This window comes from Cololabis saira, chromosome 13, assembly GCF_033807715.1.
Source record: "Cololabis saira isolate AMF1-May2022 chromosome 13, fColSai1.1, whole genome shotgun sequence".
In the NCBI taxonomy this organism is placed as follows: Eukaryota; Metazoa; Chordata; class Actinopteri; order Beloniformes; family Belonidae; genus Cololabis; species Cololabis saira.
This window is the reverse complement of record NC_084599.1, coordinates 18,020,410-18,038,627: the sequence shown is the minus strand read 5'-3', so window position 1 is coordinate 18,038,627 and position 18,218 is coordinate 18,020,410. Positions and strand designations below refer to the sequence as shown.

Sequence of the window (18,218 nt, the reverse complement as noted above, 5' to 3'; positions counted from 1 at the left end):
GGATGTATTATTTTTTTAGAAATATATTTTTAATAAATATTCTACATTATTCAACCTTTAGGTCTGAAAATACATTTGTTCAATTTTGAATAATTTAGAGTATTTTTATTGGGGGAGACAATTCATGTTTTTCAGAAATTGGGTGGGACATGTCCCCCCCGTCCCCCCCGGGATCTGCACCCATGCCGCACCCGAACCTGAACCTGCTGCCGCCGCAGCCCAGTCACACCTCAGCCGCACAGCCAGGAGACGAGGCAGGCTTCTGTTTTACCATCCCACCTACAGAAGAAGGTACATTGGTAGTACGGACCAGGGGCGCCTCCAAACAGTTTTCATAGTGGGGGCCAGATGGGGCCACTCAAATTCTTGGGGGGACACCAAAACTAAAAGACATCGTTACAGGATTTTATTGTACTGTTGTAGTATACAGGACTGTCTCAGAATATTAGAATATTGTGATTTTCTGTAATGCAATTACAACAACAAAAATGTCATACATTCTGGATTCATTACAAATCAACTGAAATATTGCAAGCCTTTTATTATTTTAATATTGCCGATCATGGTTTAAGAAAACTCCTATATCTCAAATATCCTATCTCAAACAATAAGAATATTCTGGGAATCTTAATCTTAACCTGTAAGCCATAATCAGCAATATTAAAATAATAAAAGGCTTGCAATATTTCAGTTGATTTGTAATGAATCCAGAATGTATGACATTTTTGTTTTTTTAATTGCATTACAGAAAATAAAGAACTTTATCACAATATTCTAATTTTCTGAGACAGTCCTGTACAGGCTCAGAAACACCTGATATGCATTTGGCCCAAATGAAACACATATAAAATGAAACACAATGGCTGCGTCCGAAATCGCATACTTCCACCCTATATAGTATGCAAAATGAGTATGCAAGATTTTTTAGTGCGTCCAAAACATTAGTACGTACTCAATAGTATGCTCTATCCATACTCATTCTGGAGAAATGTATTAGTGTGGATTGATGGACACTAGTTAAGCAGAAACTTCCCACAATGCAATGCAGCGGTGTTTGGTTGCTAAGTGATACGTATGTCATAAGTATATATTAAGTATAATAATATTATTACATAATATTAATATTATAATATTCTGATATAATAATATTATATAATGTAATCTTGTTTGGGCCAGGATAAACGGGAAATAACGGAGCGGTGCTGCTACTGCTGCTGTGTTGGCAGGAAGTGACGTATGCGCTCTGAATAGTGCGTCCGAATTAATGCATACTACTGATATTTACTCAAAAGTGTGCCGAACTTAAGTATACTTTTTAGTATATACTGTTTAGTATGGCATTTCGGACGCACTGAATAACCCTTTTAAAACCCGAATATTAGCAATAACCCGGTTTTGCACGGCCATGTAAACACCAATAAACCCTTTGAATAACCCGAATTTGCTCATATTCAGGTTTTTAAAAACCCAAATATTACCCCTGGGTTACTCCTTTTATAACCCGAATATTCGGTCATGTAAACGCCTAACGGGATATCCCGATCAAACGGAACATGAATTTGTTTTCTGCGCATGCTCTGTTCTCAAGGAATCTTGGTCTTTTGAGTCCAGGGCGTACTTCTAAACATGGAGAAACGCAAGACCAGGATGAGACTTATCACTTCATAAATATAATGAAAGATATGAACATTTTGACATTTGTAGATGTAGAAGCAGCATTTGTAAGAACTCCAGACCAGATCAAGCACCGCTGGAAGACGCTGAAAAAGGAGAACTACAGGGCTAAGAAACAAAAAGACTTCTACTGGGCTGTTCATTATCCGCCGTGCTGCTGTTATTGTTGTTGTTTTGGATTTGTATACAGGAAGAAGAAGCGGAAATTACGGGAATTGCGTCATGACGTTCTCCGCGCGTCGCTGGTTTGATCCAGATATCCCAAATGATTAATTACCATCGGTGCGTCCGAAATGCCATACTAAACAGTATATACTAAAAAGTATACTTAAGTTCGGCACAGTTTTGAGTAAATATCAGGTTTATTCATTAATTCGGACGTACTACTCAGAGTGCACACGTCACTTCCTGCCGTTGGGAGGAAGTGACGTGTCACAGCAGCAGTAGCACCGCTTCGCTATTTCCCGTTTATTCTGGCCGAAACAAGATTACATTATATAATATTATTATATACGAATATTATAATATTAATATTATATAACAATATTATTATACTTAATATTACACTTATGACATATCCGTATCTGCGCAGCACTTAGCAACCAAACACAGCTGCATTGCATTGTGGGAAGTTTCTGTTCAGCTAGTGTCCATCAATCCATACTAATACATTTCTCCAGAATGAGTATGGATAGCGCATACTATTGAGTACGTACTAATGTTTCAGACACACTAAAAAAATCTCACATACTGTTTTTACAAACTCATTAGGGTGGAAGTGTGGAATTTCGGACGCAGTATATGTCACCTGCAAGTTTTTTTTTTTTTTATTGAGGCAAGTGGGGTGGCCAGCAAATTTGTAGGAGGGGCCATGGCCACCCCCTGGTGGCGCCACTGGCACGGTCCCTGGAATGAGTAGCAGACATTTCAATATATTAGAAAGAAAAAGAAGAGTTATGCTAAAACAAAAAATCACTATTATGGTCAATCAAAGACACTATAGCTATATAAAGTAAAATCTGATTTAAACAAGGAGTGAATCAAGATTGAGGACTTTTATGTCAAAATTATTCGAAAACTTCACTTTTGGGTCAATATGACATAGGAATTGTTATGGTTTTATTGAAAACTGATAGACATTCAGAAAAGTTACTATCCCAACTTTTCTCCCGGGTTTATATCTACTGTCACATGTCCATCTATTATCTATACTGATTTGTTTTTATTTGGGCCACTGGGATTACCTTGGGTCTATTCTATCAACATATTCTTTTATTTTATCTCTACCTTATCTTTTTTATCATCATCACTTTAATTTACCTTACTTTAAAAACAATCTTGGCTAGTGTCTCAGGATCAAAACATCTAAAGTAGCCTACAGTACTTCATACTTACTCTGAAAAATGTTTTTGTTTTCTTCTGCGGCAACCAAACCAATCAATCTCCAAAATGTTTCCCTCAGACCTGATGGAGCTGAAATCCCTGCAAAATCATAACATGCGCATAAAAAGGCCAATGAATGCCTTTATTGTGTGGGCTTGCATCCACCGAAAGGCCCTGCAGAAAGCGTACCCCAGGATGAGCTTCACGCGCACCAATGTTCTGCTGGGAAATGAGTGGTCCAAGCTTAGCGAGGAAGGGCAGAAACCCTACTATGACGTTGCTGAAAAACTGAAGCACATACATAAACAGCAGTTTCCTGGTATGAACCATTACACATAGGTGGATGTGGCTATGATAAGAAATATGCTCTTGTAAAGTTGCTGTTTCATCTCTGATGTTCTCTCTCGCTGGGTCTCTCCCTGTCATACCAGATTATGAATATCGACCCAAGAGGAAGCGAGGCAGGGAACCATTTGCATCCATGCAGGGAGATAGTCAGGCAGCAGGAGAGCAGCAGGGCTCAGCCAGGCCCTTCTCTGCCTCACAAGCAGGGCCAGCTCAGTCCAGTCTGCCATGTCCCATCATGTACCTACACCCCAATTACTACTATCGCCACTGTTATCCAGGTTACGCATATATGGTCCAGAGCAAATATTTGAGGTTAGACATATTTAGATAAATGTTCCAGAGAGTGTAGTTTGTTTTATATAGTGCTATGTCTAATCCTTGTCAGTAATTAATTCTGGAAAGTATCCAACTATTACTCACGCTACCATACAAACAAGCATGTTTTCCTTTTTTTCAGCTGCAGCACACAGATAGTAAGTGTTCCCTGTAATAATAGTCATCTACGTTTGCAAGATAAGTCTCAAATTTTATACTTTGGTATGGTTTTGTCTGATGTGCTTGACTCCCTCACCATTTAAATGTACTTTCTAAAGGTTTTTCCTCAGACCTCATCTTATCCACATGTGGCTGAACTACAAGAAGAAACACCATCAGCAGAGGGAAACATTCACCCTGATTGTCTTCATCTGGGAAACTGAGGCGTTATAAGTCATTATTGGCTCTGCCACAGCTGTAGGGAAGCTTCAACAGACTGTTATTGTCACCACTCAACACAGCCGTCAGGAGGATGTGGATGTTCTCAGAGTGCTCCAGGGAATGTTCACCACATAAATTACTCTGACAGTACAATTCTATATTACTGTACCTGTTTGTCAACAAATAAAATGAGTACTTTTGCTAAGCTTTTGTTCATAAATTTACTCAAGAAAGACTAAAAGTAATTAATTCAATTTGATATCACAAAGAATTGACTTTGTAAGCATGCAATAATTATCATAATAAGCCGTGGCTGCAGCTATAATCAGATCTTGAGTTTGTATTGACGGTATGCTTTCTCAACAGAGGATTACAAGTACACAATCACTCTGCAAGGACAACACCGATCCCCTGGATCTTTAAGTAGGTAAACAATTGTGTGGCAATGAAGCCTGTAGTCCACCTGTCTGCCCTTGAGGTTTGCAGTGACTTAAATGAAATGACTGCAACAGGGAATTTAAGAAAGCTAATTATTATTTCCAATTAGATTTTCCCTGAACATCATGCACTAGGTCAGCAGTACTTACAAGAACAAGTCAAAAATAAATATAAAGTTTTCCATCAATTCATCAAAGAGAGAGAAGCTTAAAGGTTGGTGAAGAATGAAAAATCAATCAATCAATCAATCAATCAATCAATCAATCAATCAATCAATCAATCAATCAATCAATCAATCAATCAATCAATCAATCAATCAATCAATCTTTATTTGTATAGCACTTTTAAAACAATCAGGGTTGACCAAAGTGCTTCACAATTAGAATCAAATAAAAACATGGACAACAAAAATCATCATTAAACACATAAAATCTTAGATGAAAAAATATTTTAATAAGAAAATCCACATAAAATAGAAGTGTAAAAAGTGCTATTATGAGCCAAAAGCCAGCCTGAACAGGTGGGTCTCTAGTTTGGATTTGAACAGAGGAGGGTTTGTAAATCCCACAGTTTGGGACCAGCTACTGCAGAACAACGATCACCCCACTGTGGAACCTCTAGTTCTGCTAGTTCTGCTGGGTTGACGGAAATGTAAAACATTGCATACACATGAGGAAGCAAGGACGTTTATAGCTTTAAAAAAAAAACGCAAAAAGAGCTTAAAACTGATTCTAAATTCAAATTGGGATCCAGTGTAAAGAATACAGGACATGAGTGATGCAGTCGTGCTTCCGGGTTCTCGTCAGCAGGCGCAGAAACCTTGGCTGCGGAACGGTCAAGCAAATAAGGTTAGACAAAATACAGTTCATAGACAAGCTAGAAGATCTGCTGAATAATGCCAGTGCTTGAAGTAGAATCAAGGCTAAGGGAGAATCCAGGACAGTGAAAACAGGGAGGAGAACCATTAAACCAGCTGTACTTGATTTTTTGATTTGACTCTTATAGTTTTAACAATGTACTGGCCAGATTTGTGTCACAATCAGCACAATCAGGCTCAAGTTCATGAAATGGACCCGTGGATGAATCTATAACAGACCAGCGTGAGGAAGTCAGGTGCAGGAGTCCACCTATGGCCAACCGCTTAAAACTTGTGCTCCATTTTTGGGTGATATGGTCACATGTGGTTGCACATATATAAGTAAGTGTTGCTCTCAGTCGTCCTGGAAAGGAGATTTTAAGTCACAAAAGTTTTTCCCTGGTAAAATAAAGGTTAAATAAACAAGCAAAATAAATAAACCTTTATTTCCCAGTTTCGGTTTGATTTTGCAGGGTTAAACAATGTTGAATAAAGGACATGACAAAAGTATGCATCCTCTTTTGGAAAACATGGAAAACATTCTCCACACAGAAAAAAAAACAACAAAAGACAAAAACAAAAAGAGACCAAATAAATACCAACACAGAAGGTGTATTCAAGGGTACAAACACTAAGACCTGGAAATGTACCTTGAACTCTCAGTCCAAGCTGGACCACAGGACCACTCGGCAGAGCATCGTCTCCGATATAGCCCAGAAAGGGTGGAACTTGGTCAATGTTTCATCATCAAAGTTACTGAATGAACCATCTTGGGGTACTGGTCACCCTGGTCATTAAAGGTTTGGAATATATCGTGAATTGGAGTTCATTTTCCATGACACAGTGCATGATTGACTCAGTCCAAACAAACACAACTTTGAGTCATGCGGTGCGTCCGAAATGTCATACTAAACAATATATACTCAAAAAGTATACTTAAGTTCGGCACACTTTTGAGTAAATATCAGTAGTGTGCATTAATTCGGACGTACTACTCAGAGCGCACAGGCACTTCCTGCTGGGGAGGGGTGTCACAGCAGCAGTAGCAGCACCGCTCCGCTCTTTCCCGTTTATCCTGGCCCAAACAAAATTACATTATATAATATTATTATATACGAGTATTACAATATTAATATTATATAATAATATTATTATACTTAATATTACACTTATGACATATACGTATCTGCGCAGCACTTAGCAACCAAACACTGCTGCATTGCATTGTGGGAAGTTTCTGCTTAGCTAGTGTCCATCAATCCATACTAATACATTTCTCCGGAATGAGTATGGATAGAGCATACTATTGAGTACGTACTAATGTTTCGGACGCACTAAAAAATCGTACACGTACCCACGTATTTATTTATCCATTTATGAACCGCACACGAGCATCGTGGGCTTTTAAGGCCGGCTCATAGCTGCTTCTCCAGCCGCTTGCTCAAGGTAACTAGGCAACCGGTGTTAACTACTTGCTGGCCGCTTTCACCTTACGTCAAGTGCAACAAGTAACGTTCATAACCAATTTTATGAGACTCCATGAAAAATTGTAACTACTACATAACATATTCATTCATCAATTACACAACTCTAAATCTAAAGCAAAAATATATCATATTAATAATCACACATTCGTCACACAACCGTAACTTTCAACATTCAAGTGTGTGCTCTCGTTCTCTGCACGACAAAGAGGCTTGGCGCAATTTGCAGCACCGGTAGCTGCCGCGGTTGTAGTTATAAAGATGAACTGGAGGACAGTCCAATTATAAAGATGAACTGCAGGACAGTCCAGTAGTTATAAAGACGAACTGGAGGGGAGCCCAGTTTTAAGATAAACTGGAGGACAGTCCAGTAGTTATAAAAGATGAACTGGAGAACAGTCCAGTAGTTATAACGATGAACTGCACAGAACAGACAGAACATTCCAGCGGACATTTGGACTGTGGGGGGTGTAACGTCATAACAAGATGTGATTATGTGTGTGGGATCAAAGGAGTCTATGTAGCTATTTTGGATATTCATGGGTTTTTATGGTGTTGTAGAATTAAATATATAATTGTCTTTTGATTGAAGTGTTTGTAGTAGGATGTTAAATTGATGTCATGAATTAAAAAAAAAATATGTAGGCTAATTTGAGTATTTCATTGATTTAGGAGTAATGTGCAATGGACTAGACCAGAGAGTTAAATACCTGGCCATGGTTGGGTGTGAGAGAAATTCTTTTGGGGTCTGAGGTGAGCGTGAGGCAACACCTTTCTGTATGCCAAAGAACTTTGGAAATGCTAGACTTGAGTCTTGTGAAATTCTGTTTAATTATTGAAGTGGAGTTGCTGTTGAAGTTTAGTGATTGACTAGATTTGGACTTTGTCTTTTTTTTTCTCTGTTTTTTTTTTTTCCTTTTGTGTTTTTTTTATTCTTTTTCTCCTGGCCAGGAGCGGATGGAGGATTCTAGGAGATCAGAGCCATAGCCCGGTCCAAGCACGTTTGTCGGAGCGCAGCAGAACAACGCCCCACGTCCGGGTCGCGCCTATTTTGGCTCAAATACGGTACGTCCCGGCTGATACTGATAGCCAGCTGGCAAAATCTATCAAAATGATATCCGCCACGTATCCGTTTTAAATTTGCCGCGGAGGCACTCAACTCTTAGAAGCTGACAGCAACTAGAGGGCAGATCAATACTGAAATATCGATACTTCCAGTAACAGAACTGTATGCTCCAAAATTGATTCTCAAATGAAAATATCGATACTTTTGATACTTCTGTAATTTGTGGTCATATCATTATAGGGAATATAATGTGTATCATTAATAGGAATACAAAACTAACAGATTTTGTCTAAATGACACGCTGCTGGTAACGACTTTTTCTCATTTTCATTTTTATAGTAGTTCTTATTTTTGTTTAGTATTCTCTTATTTATTGTAATGGTATTATTATTTTACTTAGGATCTTTTTTTATTGATGGAAACACCTTTTTCAAACACTGGTTTTTGTGTTGTTGTAATAGCTCGCCTATATTGTGAATGAAGCCTAAGTATACTTCTGACTTTAAATTAAATAGCTAAATAAGTTACTCTGATGTACTCTTAAGTTATCTAAAATACACCAATTTTTTAGATTTTCCGGGCACATTAGGTGTATTTGCATAATGTATCGGTATCGAATCGGTATCACCGATACCAGGATGAATTTTACTCAATAGGAAAGGATCGGAAAGGAGATCTGTGGTATCGAACATCACTACTAGAGGGAAACACTTCTTCTTCTGGAGAGGCAGGCTACATGCTGCTTTCCTGAGCTTTCCAGGCTGCAATCTCTGGTAAATTCCAGTACTGCACTTTATACTGAGACCAGCTCAAAAGCGAGATCCGGGCCTCTTGAGAAAATTTCTGGGCCTGTAAATGTTATTTTATAGACCAAAAGCTGAACAGATTGTTTTTTTATTTACTTTTTGTATCAGTAGCAGCGTTGTAGGCTGTAATTTACTTTAATAATCTGGCATTGAAATAAGACAAAATAATAGTTATGTTGTTTAGCTCATTAATACAGGAGTCGTGTTCTGACTGTTACAGTGAACCTATTGATGAATGGGGAGAGAAAAGCACTGGACTGGTGGCGTATAGTTTTGTGTTAATGGTGTTTACATTTTAAATTTGATGTAGAATGATGAGCTTTTGGTGATTACTAACTGTTATGTGTGGCCAGGTATGGGTTGCTCTACACCTAGCAGTGTGTGTGTTGTTGCTGCTGTCTTCTCCCCCCTCTCCTTCCTCTTTGTTCCCTCCTCCACAGGCTGGCAGTCAGTTAGCAATCAGGAGGTAGGGGATAAGGAGGAGGAGGAGGGAGGCCTCGTTCACTCTGGGGCAGCAGTAGCAAGGGAAGGTTTGTTTTGTTTCATTTTTGGGAACAGGTCACCCTTAGTTTTCCTCTAGCCATAATGGCAGAGTTTTCTTATTTTAGTTTGTTATTTTAGTTTGAGTTGGAAATTGCCGGTAGTCCTGAGGGGTATTCCAGGAAGCAGGTTCAACAAAGTCTGAGTTTAAACCTGAACTCCGAGTTGACTTATCCTGAGAAAGGAAACTCTGAGTTTTCGGTTCCAGAACAGCGGATATGAGTTAGTTCAATCAACTCTGAGTTTGTTAATCTCGAGCTAAAAAGCCATCATCAGTAGAGCCCTGATTCAACGATTCACCATGGCAACCGGCGACAACAAAAGATCCACATACTTTTTCTTTTTAAAAAAAAACAAACTTTATTTAACATTTCAATTTACAAAATCCCTTTGAGGAAACATTAGTTTGCATCTGAAGATCTGCATACTTCACGGCACTGGAGTTAGAAGTGTTAATACGTGCGTATGGCGAGTATGAGAGCATATTTCGGAAAAAAAGAACAGCTGCAGCAGTAAAGGAGATAATTGGCGTGGGAGAAAGTTGCTGCAGTCAATGTGTAAGTTTGAATAGAGTATTCATTTAACATTTAAGCGAGGGGTCTCCAACTCCGGTCCTGGAGAGACCTATCCTACATGTTTTAGGTGTCTCCCTGCATGAACACACCTGATTCTAATCAATGGTCGTCATTAACTTGTCATCAAGGTCCGGACATTTCTGTTGCTGACACAGCTCCTTGTATCATGGTGTGCTGAAGCAGGAAAGATCTAAAACATGCTGGATAGGTGCTCTCCAGGACTAGGGTTGGAGACCCCTGATTTAAGCACACTGTCTTATAATATTACAGATGAAAACAGTGGTGGAATGGTATTGAATTAAATTTTATTGTCACTTAGATCAGGGGCAGCCGCACACCTCGGCTTCAGGGGAAAATGTAAAGGTTTTTTTTTTTTTTTTATACATTTATGGAATTACTCTGTCTATTTGTATTGATTTATTCTATTACTTAATACATATAAAATAACTACAAATGCATATCAGAACATGATGGATTTCACTAGGTATTATCTTTCCCAACACTTGTACCCCCCCCCCCCCCCCCCCTCATATCTTGAAATGTGAGGTCCCAGCATCCCTGACGACAGTGGTCGCTATCAATCTCGTTTTCAGCGCGCTCCGCAGTGTTACTAACTTACAAAAATGAAAAGCAAGCAGACAACCACGCAATTTATAAAGAGAAAAAAAAAAAAAAAAAAAAAAAAGGCAAGTGATGGTCCAATGTTGCAGCAGAAGATATTAACGAGGCTGTTAGCCACTGATGGATTAATTGTGCAAGTTCATTTTCAGGTAAGATATCAAATCACCCTACCCTCTTATAAATATGTTTAAGGGAAATATTTGACTTTTTTTTTTACTCTCTCTTTCTCTCTTCTGCTCCCTCCCTCTCCTTTTTGCTAACTGTTTTGAAGTTAAACTCGGATGTCCCTGTGATATTGTTGCACTGACATAGTTAATAAAATACGTTGCGTTTGTCAGGAGACAGAGAGAAACTCAGGCTTTATTGAAGTAAACCTGCTAGTGAGCAGGTTAGGTTCACAGGGTCAGTTGCCATAGTAACTGACTCAGAGTTTGAGTTAACTCGCTCTCTGGAACTGAAAACTCTGGATTTCCCTCATCTCAGGCTTAACAAACTCAGGATTTTCACTAAACCCGCTTCCTGGAATACCCCTCTGTTATCGGTTTTTGTTTGGTTATAGGGTTACCTGGGTTTTCTTATTTAGTGGGGAAAGTGCGTGGTCCGAAGGCCCATTGTGTGGCTGGCCCTGTGCTTACCCCTCTTTTGTTCCTTTTGGCCGGGATCTCCATCTCCTTTTGGTTCATTACTTTTGGGTTAACCTTTTTCCTTGTTTTTCTCCCCAGTATTTGAAAACAATAATTAAATAAACTTTTGTTTTCAAACTTGAAATCTTTGTGTGGTGTCCTATACATATGTTGTGGTCTCATTGAGCCTCAGTGTTTCTTTGTTTTTATGAGGTCGTAACACTAACCCATATGTGTGTGCATGGATTTGTGGTTGTGTGCAGCACATGTTTGCAGTGTATGAGTAAGGGTGGGCTGAGTGAGTGTACGACTCACAGGTAAATAGTCAAGTTGTTCCAAGGCCTTTACTGAGTGCTAAGCCCTCCTGGAGCAGTAGTTTCTTGTTTATTTCAGCCTGGCAACGTATAGTAAAATATGTCAAATAGTTCAAAGTCAAACGATCTGACAAGGAGACGATATTCATTCCCTTTTTATTTCCAATATCTTTGACCGATCAGTATCCAGAGCTTCTTCTCCACCATGGTTCAGAGCGTGGCGGTGATCGGTGCGGGTCCCTCTGGCCTGACCTCCATCAAAGCCTGTTTGAATGAAGGTCTGGACCCTACATGCTTTGAGAGCAGCCACGACATAGGAGGACTGTGGAGATTTAAGGTGACAAAGCTGCTTCTGTTCATTATGCTGCAAGCATAAATAACATCGGTTTACTGGAGTACGACCATATTTTTGTGTATATTTAGTTACTTTTATGCCATTTAATTCATACTCTCTAGGAGAAGCCGGAGCCTGGGCGAGCCAACATTTATCAATCAGTGATCATCAACAGCTCCAAAGAGATGATGACTTTCAGTGACTTCCCGCCTCCGGCTGAGCTTCCCAACAACATGCACCATTCTGAGGTCATGCTGTACATGCGCCTCTACGCTCAAGCCTTTGAATTACTGCAGCACATACACTTCCAGGTGTGTGGCTTTACAATTTATGAACAAGATTATCTCAGTTATTGTTTGGTGTAAAGCACCTCAGTTATTTAAAACAGAAGAACAGAAGAATTATAGCAGCAGCAGTACAATAAATATCAACCTTGAGAAAAAAGTATGAAATATAAATGTAAGAAGTGAATGATTTATGTGGGAAATGTCTTTTAATGTTTGTGTGCTTTTCTCAGACGACAGTGGTCAGTGTGCGGCAGAGGCCGGATTTCGCCGTGACAGGACGGTGGGATGTGGAGACGGAGAAGGCAGATGGCCAGAGGGAGGCGCATGTTTTTGATGCAGTTGTGGTTTGTACCGGACATTACACCCACCCTCACCTGCCACTCAGTGACTTCCCAGGTAAGAAAACACGTTCAGCTCCACCAATGAAAAGAAGACAAAGGATTTGCAGTGTTGCTCATCTTTGTGTAATTCCTGTTCCATGGCAGGTATTCACAACTTCAAAGGCAAATATTTCCACAGCTGGGAATATCGCAACGCCGAGGGGCTGCAGGGGAAACGAGTGGTGGTGATTGGAATTGGGAACTCCGGAGGTGACATTGCTGTGGACATCAGTAGAGTTGCTGAGCGGGTATGCACTTTTTTTTTTTTTTTTTAAACGAACATTGCTATTTTATTTGAAATACCTGCTTACTTTTCCCTTTTTTATTCTTAATAAACAACGTTCTCTCTTGTGCTGAGCTGCAGGTTTACCTCAGTACCAGGAGTGGAGCGTGGGTCGTCGGCCGGGTGGGACAGGGCGGGCTCCCAGCTGACATCATTTGGGGTTCTAGACTTAATTTTATTATCCAAAACCTGTTTCCCACATGGAGCAAGAGGATAACGGAGAAGAAGCTGAATGAAGCATTTGACCACAAACTATATGGCCTGAAACCAAAACACGGGTAATATTCCACCCCGCTAGTGATTTATTGTGAAGAAATCATTCAGGTCAAGTGTGTATCTTTGAGGACATGAATCAATGTGTAACTGTTGTACGAACACCATGCTGATGAAGATCAAAAGTTTCAGTTTGTCCTGAAGATGGCACTGTCTTTTCTGCTTTTGGACATGATCCAATCAGTTTTATTGCAGGTTTTAATTCAATTCAGTTTATTTGTATCGCACATTTATGCAACAAGACAATTTAAGGAACTGTACATAATGGAAACATACAAAGTAAAGCAAGAGAGAGAAGAAAAGATTGAGTTACAGTGCAAAGGCATAATAAAGAAAAGGCTGCAGAATTCTTGATCAACTGTAGCTATCTGTTTTTGTGTTTTTCCTTTAGCCAAACTTGTTAAGACACTCTTGCAGTAATCAATTTGACTGAAAGTAAATGAATGGGTGAGTTGTTTGCTGTGGGAGATGTTCTTCAGGTGATAGGTCAACTTTGAAATTGTCTTAATGTGTCTCTGATGGTTGAAGTCGGAGTCCATGACTGCACCCAGATCTTGGGCCTTATCAGGGGCTTGTAGCTCAAGCTGTGTGCTGAGTCTTAAACACTCTTCTTTTGGTCAAAAATTAACTGAGTTTGCTTTTGTTCAACTGAGGAAAACTATGACACATCCACCCATTGATTTGTTCAACAGTACACATCTACATAACACTCTGGGTTCAATACCACCGGGTGACAGTACTCGAGTTGAGGGAGGATGGCATCCCCCCTGAAATAAAAACGGTCATCCCCCCTTTCCATCCCTTATGTAATTTCATCAATGAATGTGGTTTTACTGCTATTTCAACATTTAGAGTCATCACCAGAAAAAATAACACCAGAAAAATAACTTGACAATTTTCACCTGTTTCAACTAAATTTTCACTTGAAATAAGTAGAAAATCTGCCAGTGGGACAAGATTTATCTTATTACAAGCAAAAAAAATCTTGTTCCACTGGCAGATTTTTTTCTACTTATTTGAAGTGAAAATCTACTTGAAACAGGTGGAAATTGTTGTTTTTTCCAGTGATGAGTCTTGTTTTAAGTGTAATGAGATTTTTTTTACTAAAATGAGACATTTTAACTAGAAATAAGACAAATATTCTTAAGATTTTGAGTTTTTGCAGTGATCCATTTTACTTATCCTGTGAAGGACAGAGTCATATTGATAAGTTCAGAAAAGTGTTTTTTATTGTTGTGTTTTGATGTAAGCCCAGTGGATATTTAAAGCTTACAGAAGGCTGCATTTAACTGCTGCTATGTCATTCCTGCAGTATTTCTGCAGGTGTTTTGGTCAGTGCTATTATTTGTAATATATTATTTGTAATCAGCACAAATGATCTGTCCCCATATGATAAAATCCACCATCCCCCCTGATTTTCTTTTACAACTCGAGTACTGCCGGGTGACATTGTAATGTAAAGCCGAGTGTTCTTTGTGTAATTACCGTACGTAACTTATCTTGTTTCTTATCTGAGCTAGTGAAAGCATGTGGATGCTATAAGAGGCTTCAGGAGAGAACCTTGGGAACTCCACATATTACATGATTGTTTTTCACGTAAACCTGCCGATTGACACAAAGTTGTCCATATAAAACTCAATCTCAAATAAGACATAATAGGAAAAATAAACATGTCATTTATTTACTGTTCAATTCAATTAAAGGATTGTATGTGTCTACTGTGTCTGTGAAATAATCTATAGGTGCGACTTATAACCAACACTGTTGCTCTTCTTGAAGTTTTTGGGAACAGATTCCTCTCGTGAATGATGACCTGCCAGCTCGGATCATCTCAGGCCGCATTCAGGTGAAACCAAACGTGAAGGAGATCCAACAGACCAACATAGTCTTTGTTGATGGAAGCATCATAGACGAGGTGTATATCCTGGAAATCAACAATTATTTTTTCGATTTAGATCTGTGTCCTTTAGTTTTGCTTATTTGTCATGTTAGATGGTAATAGACAAAAATCACGAGTATTAAAATGCACCAAGTCATCTACTGACTGATGTATTTGTATCTGTGTGTGTGTGTGTTTCACATAGGTGGATGTAGTTGTGTTTGCCACAGGTTACAACTACAGTTTTCCTTTCCTGCCGCCTGATCTTCAAGCCAAAAGTGGCTACAGGCTGCGTCTCTACAAGAATGTGTTCCCTCCCACTCTGAGCCGACCAACACTGGCAGTAGTCGGCTTCATCCACGGCCTCGGAGCAATCAACCCTATGGCTGAGATTCAGGCGCGCTGGGCTGCAAGAGTGTTCAAAGGTAGAATACGTCACAGAAGTCTGATACATATTTTATGAATGTCTGCTGACAGTTTCAGAAGATGCTTTATTTTGATTGAAAAGGGATTGATCTACAAAAATATGTGGATTTTAAATGAAGACTGTTAAATTGAAGGAAACAAAGTCCTATTTCCTACTGAAGCGATAACTTAAAAAAAACCCTTGAGGTCTCTATCATTAAATAATAAGATTCATTTTAGAAACTGGTAATGATAAAAATGTTTTTGGTATGTGTTTCAATTTGACCTTTGCAGGCTTAATTGCCCTCCCAGCAGAGAAGATCATGATAAAGGAAATTGAGAAAGACACAACCATCATGGACCAGAGGTAATTAGAGATGGGCTCGTGTCCTCTGATAGGCTGCTGAGATGTTGACAGCCAGCTCAGCGCAGTGAGGTGACTTCTGTCTTAACAGAGTGAGATGATAGTTTTAAAGTTTATTCTCTATTGCCACCAATATGGTTTTCGCAAGAAATACTCAACGGAACACGCCCTGCTACAGCTTGTCAACAATATCTCTTCTGCTCTAGAAGATGAGAAATATGTTCTTGGTGTTTTCTTAGATTTAACTAAAGCTTTCGATACAGTAAATCATGAGTTTCTTGTCTCTAAACTTAAAAGATATGGCCTACAGGATGTTGCTCTCAAGTGGTTTTCTAACTATCTACAAGACAGAGAACAATATGTTTGCATCAATGGTTGCTATTCCGCAAAGTTAAAAATATCAGTTGGGGTTCCACAGGGCTCGATACTTGGTCCTTTATTGTTTTTGATTTATATTAATGATTTAACCATGAACTGTAATACATTTCTTCCGATTTTATTTGCAGATGATACTAATCTCGTTGCCTCACACAGGGATTTAAATACCCTTGTCAATCATGTTAACAATGAATTATTGGATGTATTCAAATGGTTTCAACTGAACAAGCTTACTCTTAATATAAAAAAATGCAACTTCATGATTTTTAGTAACAAAAACAAAACATTCCCCAAAGAAAAACCTAGAATTATAATCAATGGCTCTGAAATTTGCCAGGTTACTCATACCAAATTCTTGGGTGTCATTATCGATGATTGTTTAAATTGGAAACAACATATTGATACGGTATGCATGAAATCTATGAAGATGCCTGGTATTTTGAGAAAAGTTTGTCCTTTTGTTCTTCCTTCCTCTCATTTAACTCTCTATTATAGTTTAATCTTCCCTCATCTTAATTACTAATTAATTAATTACTAATTATAAACATTGTTTGGGCTTCGACACATCCAACATATATTAATAAATTATTGATTATTCAAAAAAGGTTTCTCAGAATGATATCACACGCAAACCGATATGAGCCATCTGCTCCCCTTTTCATTAAATATTCATTATTATCAGTCAATAAAATTAACATTTTTAAAACATGTTTATTTATGTTCAAATTTAAAAATTATATACAAGATCTTCCTTCTTTTCATAATTTCTTTTGTGTTAATTCCCATATTCATTCTTATGCCACAAGGCACAAAGATGATTTTAATTTACCGTTTTGTAGAACTGGTAAACATCAATCTTTCATCACTTACAGAGGCACCCACTTGTGGAATTCACTCAATAAATCTCTTAAATCATCACCATCCTTGCCAATATTCAAAAAACATTTAAAGAACTTTCTTATTGTTTCATCTTTGTAATGTTCATTATTTGATCTGAGTTACATTTTCTTGTGTTTTTTTTGTTTTTTTTTTACTCTCCCTTGTGTAGCTTTGTTTTGTGTTTTATTCATATATGGAAAGGATTCTATATAAGCCACCAGGCTTCTTCCTTTCCTTGCATGTTATTTCATTGTTTTTCATTTTTTTGTTCATATTTGTCTTATATTGCTAAATAAATAAACTAAACTAAACTAAACTAAAGTTTAAACTGCTTTGTAATTATTTGTTTCAATAGGTTTGCATGCTCGGAGCGTAACCCTATACAAGTGAACACCATCTCCTACATGGACTCCCTTGCTGAGGAGCTGGGGGCTAAGCCAAATATCCCGTTGCTCTTCCTTAAAGATCCCAAGCTGGCCCTGCAGGTCCTTGTGGGTCCCTGCACTCCGTACCAGTACCGCCTGAGGGGACCGGGCCGGTGGGCTGGAGCCCGGCAAGCTATACTCACTCAACAACAGCGCGTAGTTCAACCTTTCAGGACGAGATCTGTACCACAAGAAGAAGCTAGAACCTCTTCTAGTCTGAGCAGCATTATGGCTTTTGCAGGGGTTGCCCTGTTGTGCTGCTTCTTTTACAGCAAGGACGTTTGGTCCTCTTCCCTCATTAGCAAGCTCTCCTCTGTAGGCAGCAGGCTTAATGAATAAGGTACAGGAATTAGGTGGTTTTAGAAGGTGCTAACTGGAAGACTTTAATGGCAGTTTACTGAAAAGAAAATGTGGTATTTCATCACTGAAATAAATTAACTTGGGATTTGACTCTCAGGACGATTAAACAAGTGACATTTCTTTTCTTTTTTCATTTCTTTGGTCTTTGCAGTTTTAGCAGGTTGAACAAATAAAAGCATATTTCTTTAAATACAACCACCTTGATCGTTTCCATCCTCTGAGTCTGCGTGTTTCTAGATCTGTTGATGACCATCTTTCACTGAAGCTCAGCACCATCTTAAACGCTATTAATAGAGGAATTTTGTCTTACATCAATACAAATCTCCATTTAGGAGTCACGACTTAGATGCTATTAGAGCAGTTATAGCTGTTATATAGACATGTTATAGAGTTATATATGTATATGTGTGTGTGTATATATATCTATGTATATGTAGATATACACACACATACATACATGAACACACGTACACACAACAGAACAAAAACAGGGGCCAACAATTATGACCAGTCATAATAATAGTAATGATTTCACTGGTACTTCTGA

The 18,218-nt window shown here is 38.6% G+C and overlaps 1 protein-coding gene across 1 annotated transcript; it reads left to right on the top strand.

Moving 5' to 3' along the window:
* The first annotated feature begins 11,629 nt into the window (after positions 1–11,629).
* On the top strand, positions 11,630–17,789 carry LOC133457774 (flavin-containing monooxygenase 5-like). Its single transcript, XM_061737104.1, has 9 exons — positions 11,630–11,761; positions 11,881–12,069; positions 12,276–12,441; positions 12,531–12,673; positions 12,790–12,986; positions 14,761–14,896; positions 15,066–15,285; positions 15,560–15,632; positions 17,242–17,789. Exons 1-9 carry the CDS (start codon positions 11,630–11,632, stop codon positions 17,648–17,650), a joined length of 1,665 nt encoding a protein of 554 aa, XP_061593088.1. The 3' UTR covers positions 17,651–17,789.
* Positions 17,790–18,218: the final 429 nt, after the last annotated feature.

What these genes read in the sequence shown, in the direction of transcription:
- LOC133457774 (XM_061737104.1), top strand. Translation starts at nt 11,630, where the DNA reads ATGGTTCAGAGCGTGGCGGTGATCGGTGCGGGTCCCTCTGGCCTGACC. An exon ending in ATGGAAGCATCATAGACGAG is followed by an intron (nt 14,897 to 15,065) that starts GTGTATATCCTG and finishes TGTTTCACATAG; the next exon opens with GTGGATGTAGTTGTGTTTGC. An exon ending in GGCTGCAAGAGTGTTCAAAG is followed by an intron (nt 15,286 to 15,559) that starts GTAGAATACGTC and finishes TGACCTTTGCAG; the next exon opens with GCTTAATTGCCCTCCCAGCA.